This window comes from Oreochromis niloticus, linkage group LG9 (genome assembly GCF_001858045.2).
Source record: "Oreochromis niloticus isolate F11D_XX linkage group LG9, O_niloticus_UMD_NMBU, whole genome shotgun sequence".
Taxonomy (NCBI): domain Eukaryota; kingdom Metazoa; phylum Chordata; class Actinopteri; order Cichliformes; family Cichlidae; genus Oreochromis; species Oreochromis niloticus.
Genome location: NC_031974.2, coordinates 498,200 through 504,199, shown reverse-complemented (window position 1 = coordinate 504,199; position 6,000 = coordinate 498,200). Strand labels below are relative to the sequence as shown.

Genomic DNA, 6,000 nt, shown 5'->3' with positions numbered 1-6,000 from the left:
CGTGTAAAACCTGCAGATAGTCAGATTAACAGTAACAGTATTTTGTCTCTATCTGCCATTCTGCAATTCATCTCATGTAAACAATAACGTGGCGCACAGCGTGACGTGAAAAGAGGCACATACCTTTGTCGTTGTGTGACGAACTCTGTAATCCTCGTCCACACGTAAACGCAAAAAAGGAGTTTTAAATAATCTCCGTTTTCGATGAATTGCAACACCGTTTACGTGTTGACGAAAAGCCCAAACGCATAGAAACAGCTGCGTTTTCAAAAATACCCATGTAGGTGTGGACGTATCGTAAAAGAGTTAGTAGTATATTTTATTACTACCTGTAATTTATTGCTGTTTACTTGTATTTGCTTAATTGTTTACTAAATGTTTGAGGTGTGAAATAAACCGCAATGGAGTTTGTAAACAAAATATGGGTGTGTGTGTTTGGAGGATGTGTTTGTGCGGGGGGGGGGGGGGGGGGGGGGGGGCGCGAACATTTTTCTTGTAAAAAAAAGGGGGGCCTGGCAAAAAAAGTTTGGGAACCACTGAGTTAGGGCAACTTACTCATTTTGAGTACACTGTACAGCCTTGTTAGTTCCCAGAACTCAAAAAAACTATGTAAATTGTTGCCTCAAAAAAACTAATTAAGGTTTACTTAAGATGACTTTTAGGACAACTTATTCATTGCAAGTATGCAGTATTAAGAACAACTTGATATTTCTGACTGTACAATACTAATTGTACTAATTTTTTCTCCTCTCTCCTCATGTTACGTATTTTTGTTGTTTTTTTTCCTATCAGCCTACCTTTCTGACATGTCTCCCCAATGTGATTGTAGGAGCCATATGAGTTGCTCTTTTTTGACTACGTGGGTTGGTTTAAATGGACTCACTGTATTGGTGCACAGGTGTTGGGTTGTGTCTCATGGGTGTGTTAGATGATAAATGTGGTTGCACTCTCCTGTTCACTGCACCTGATGTTGATGATCAGAAAGGTAGGGTGAGCATGAGGCAAAACTTTCTGTTGACCGCAGTTTGACCGCATCTTGAATGATTTTGATAGATTTTGACTGCAACTTGATGTTTTTTGTATATTTGTGCACTAATTGATGCCATTGGCCAAGTTGTAATTTGGCATAGTAATTAGTGCAGCCATTGTGAGTTGCAGTCATTTGTTTGTGCAGTCTGTGCATTTGTTTAATAGTTAATCCCATGTGCTGATTTGTTACAGAAGTGTATTTTATGCGTTTATTGTTGCGCGTCATCTGTGTCCTCATGTTTAGCCTGCCACGGCCGTAGGTTGGAGGAGCCGCAACAAATTGTCAACAGAAATGTTTGTAGATTTTATTGCATTATTTATATATAGATGAGTTTTATTGGTAAGAGTTTTATAGTTTGCTGTTGCCTTTGTCCACGCAGCTTTTATATGAAGCCTTTGGCTACACAAAACATATTTCTTTCAGGAGTCCTATTCCCCTATTAGGTTTCAGCAGTACAGCTGCACTAGGCATTGTACTGATTTGCTTTCTAGTCGCAGATTGTCTTTGTCTTCCTCACAGCTGACGGTATGGAGGTACATAAATACCCACTGCTAGTATGTACAGAAGACTAGGTTGAGTTAGTTAGGTTTAATAGGCAGATAGTGGGGGATATTGCTCCTGTTAATTGTGTGTGTCCAAGGTTTTATGAAGTGAATGTCATAAAGTTGATGCATTGGAATGAAGCTGTGTGGCATAGGTGCAGTTTGGATTTTGTAATGTTTTGAAGAAAAATGGAGATACACCAATTAATACCATGTGTTGATGAGCATGGAAAAAAAAGACAACCGAAACCAACTGCTAAGGCTTTGGAGAGTCAGATTGAAAGGCTTCAAACAGAACGTCACACTAAGATTAATAAAATTAAAAAGGTCATAAAGGTTATTAAAGAGTTAAAGCAATCGGAAGATAATGTTTCCACTGTTCAGGCTCAGTTAGAGAATTTGTCTGTGTTGCTTAGTGAGGCAACTCGTCTGCATGAAACCTTGCTTCCTTTGCTTCCTCAAGAAGAGCAAGAAAAACAAACTGCTTGGTTTATAAGTGTGCGAGCACATAATACTGAGTTTATAGAAGAGATAAAGAAATGGCTTCATGATGCAAAGAGAAACTCTCAGAGTAAAAATCAGGTGTCTGAGCTTGATTTGCCACAGTTAATTCCACCTGGTGTTGATTCCTCTGATGTATTACCTGCTTCTAGGCACACCGGGAATGTTGGTAAAGGTGCTGTGATAGATGATGTTAATCCAGGTGATAGCATCTCTGTCAGTGGTAAGACATTATAAAACACATTGAAGGAATACAAAACAGTCAGAGTTTTGTTCAGAGAACTACGTGCGCACGGGTGAGTGATCGGGTGATACCCACCCCGAGGCTTTGCAGTCAGCTTTATTTATACTCAAGCATGTTTGCGTCACAGACACATGTAGGAAGAGATAACATACCACTCCTTACAAAGCATAAAACATATATGTTCAACTGTCAGTAAGGAACTGGTCAAGCCTATCTTAAGGGAAACAGAAGCCAGTTGGTTCCTGTTCCCAACGGCAGACTCAGCAAACTCAGCAAAGGTGAGGTTTCCTGTGGCAACCTCCTTATGCCAGTCATTTTCTTAGAAGTCAGCAAGGCTCACGTGCGTGTGTAGTGACAAGATACATGTAGTATAAAATATATGAACATCATTGTACATTCGCAAACCTATTTAGGGAAAGCATGTTATTTAATAAAACATTAAACAAAATCTCTTAACATTCCCTGCTGTTGTTCAAATATTTTTTACATACTTCAACTTCTAGTCACTTGTGTATACGTTTTCAACCAGAGTATCATTTAGTAAAATTGATATGATCAACATTTAGGTTTGTTTTCACTTTGTTGACAATAATTAAAAATTGTCTTCTTCTTCAAAGTCTGTGTTTCGGTCCTGATGTGTAAGCAACATCATCGTCTCTTGGTGAAACGTAACATGTGGTGTGATGGCAGTTGCTATGAGTCTGTTGATTAATGCTCTAATGCAGGGAATACAACAACATCCACATAGAGTGAGTATTGCTGCAAACACAGCCATGGACACTAGAATTGATGACACCAGAGTACGGTACTTCCCGAACATATCCATCCAGCTGTCCCACATCGACGTGTCGACTCCCGAATGTTCTTTCATTTTTTCATTTAGGGTCTTTAAACCCTCCAGGGCTCTGGTGAGGCTTCCATCCGCCGCTGTATTATTGGGTATGAATGTGCAGCATTGTTCTCCAAACATTGAACATACCCCATTCTTTTCACTCAGGAGCATGTCCAGTGCGACCCTATTCTGGAACGACATTAGGGATGTGGCTCTCAGTTGCTCAGCTACTGCGTGGAGTCCGGACATGGTCAGATTGCCTAATCGCTGCACGTTATAGTGAACATAGTTTATTCTGTCCACGTTTTTGTTGATAGTGCACCACCAGCATACTGATGACTCGAAACCAGCAGCCACCTGGTCCACTAGTTTGTATTCATCTGGTACTCCTCTGGGGACTCCTATGGCGTCTATGTACGTTGGGTCGGGCTCAGGTTGCGCTGGGGCTGGAGCCGATCTTTTCTTTCGGCTTGCAAACCATTGTCGTTCAGCATTCATGGTGATGTCAATCACTGAAAGTTTTATAACCTGAACTGGTAGTAGGAGAGATATCAGGCCACACATTCCGGTCTTATTCCTGGGCAGTCGATCGTAGATTTGTGGATCTCCACACCACCACCAGATGTCAGCTCTGCTCACTGGGTTGAATAGGGGGTCCACGTCTGTGAGAGTCAGGCAGCTTGAGTCGTTCAGCGTGCCTATGCGCTCACCTGGTCCGGTCATGTTGATACAGGTGTGATTGGTCGCTGTAACGTCTCGTGCAAATATAGGTTTTCTCTTCTCCGGTCCTGTTAAAGGAAAGATCTTATCCCACTTCGTGCAGTTGATGTCTTCTATGTTAGTGGAGTTCATGACCTCTACCAGGCATTGTTCTTCAATCGGCGCAGGCACTACTCTTAGTGTTGGTTGTGGCCCTAGGCAGACCATACAGTCATCGTTGGCATCTCGAGCTGCCTGTTCTGCCAGCAATAGCCAGTTATTGGAATGTCCTGAAATGCCTGTGGTAATTTTAAACCAGTCGTCGGCTTCCAGTTCTGGTCCGGCTATGACTACTGTGGTCATAGATGTTGAGAGTGGCCCTTTGGTCAAGGCGGGGCCGCTGCTTGTGACGGTGGTCGTATTGGCGTTGCTTTCTTCATTCCTGGTGAGGTTGTTACATATAGATAAGAAATGGTGGGGGTCTTTTCCACTCTTATATATGAACAAGGTTAGGTGGTAGCAGCTAGAGCTGCCCGCCAATGTTCCAGTGTGTGATGATGACGTCTGTGGAACCACATAGGTCCTCTTCTGTGATTTAGGTGGGTTTTCCAGTAGTGGGTGGCTTGTTGTGTGGAAGTTGACGACCAGATGTGTGTTTGTTTTAGTCAGATTCAGCTGTTTAGACAAATTTCTAGCAGATCCTTGTGTTGGCGTTGGTGTCCAGTCGTTTCCAGTATAGGTGAAGACTGTGTCCCAGCCTGGGTTGGTGGCATCTGAACTTGACAGGTACCAGTCATATCCAGGCCACTGGCTCCCTAAGTATCCTCCGATATGGAATGAGTTCAGGGGAATCCATACTGTTGACGAGAAGCTAGTTTGGTTGTAACACAGGTACAGGTCTGCTGTGGTTTTGACCTGTGTTGCGGCCGTTTCGTTACAGGGGTTGAATCCATTCACCTGGCTCTTGATGGCCACCAACCACAAGAGTGTACATAGTACTGTGATGACAAGTGTCATTGCAGCACTTTTGGTGTCTTTAGATCTTCTTTGTTTTGTGAGTGAGTTTCTTCTCGACCCCTTGTCACTCCCAGGGCCCCTGGTGAGTAGACCTCAGCCAGAGGAGTGGGATCCCAAGTGTTGTCACTGATCACCCTACTCCCACCGAGCGAACACCGGAGGTTAGGGAGGACTGGAATCTAGGCTGTTGCTCACTTTAGGCTGACGTCGATGAATCCTGGAGTAGTTCGACCTTCTTCGTGTGGCTTTGGTGGATCCAGGAGGGGCGTTCAGCAATTTTGCAGGCTGTTGGTGTGGCCAGGAGGACTTGGTAGGGTCCTTCCACCTCGGGGAGGACCAGTTTTTCCTCTGGAGCACTTTTATCAGGATCCAATCCCCTGGTTTCAACCTGGAAGAGACTGAAAAAGAATCACTCGGCAGTTGATTGTTCAAAACTATTTCCTTGTTTTCCAACAGTTTTGTCATCCATTCTGCCAGCGTTGTTTCTCTGTGGGTGGTATAAGCAGTGATGTTTTATGCTGAAACCTAGCGCTTCGGAGACTTTTGATATTACTTCATTTACAAAGTGTGTGCCATTGTCAGATCTTATTAGATTTGGTATTCCATATGTTGGGATAAAATGATTACACAAACATTTTGCCACCGAGATTGCATCATTTTTCTTCACTGGGTAGATTTCTGGCCACTTTGAGAATACGTCTATGATTACTAGTGCATATTCTACTTGTTGGTGTTTATGTAATTGGATAAAATCCATGTGTATCGTATGAAAAGGATGTGGCGGTGTTGGGAAATGGCCTCTCTTTGGCCTTAAATTTCCCTGTGCATTATGTTTTTGGCACATCATGCATGTTCTTATATATGCTTTAGCTGAGTTTTCAAAAAATTTTTGAGTAGAATTGTTTAGAAAGAATATCTACCATCCCTGCTGTTGACAAATGGCAATGCCCATGTGTCACTAATGCTGCTGTTTTATGTAGGGATTTAGGTAGAATAGGTTTCCCATTACACGTCATGATATCATCTTTCAGAATTGCGCCATCTTTTAACCACGAGGATTTTTCATTTTGTGGTGCCGCCTTTTGTTCATTTTTAAGGACTTCTATTGGTATCAGGGAGCACGAGGTTAATGCAA

The 6,000-nt window shown here is 42.7% G+C and overlaps 1 protein-coding gene across 2 annotated transcripts in view; it reads right to left on the bottom strand.

Annotated features, from left to right (window-relative positions):
* Positions 1 to 2,297: 2,297 nt before the first annotated feature.
* LOC102082456 (uncharacterized) overlaps positions 2,298 to 6,000 on the bottom strand; it is a 34,395-nt gene continuing 30,692 nt past the window's right edge. For both annotated transcript variants that reach the window (XM_019356715.2, XM_019356716.2), the window contains one exon: positions 2,298 to 5,263. In XM_019356715.2, the coding sequence (XP_019212260.1) occupies positions 2,910 to 4,865 (1,956 nt within the window). In that variant the 5' untranslated portion in view covers positions 4,866 to 5,263 and the 3' untranslated portion in view covers positions 2,298 to 2,909. The remainder of the gene's footprint in view (positions 5,264 to 6,000) is intronic.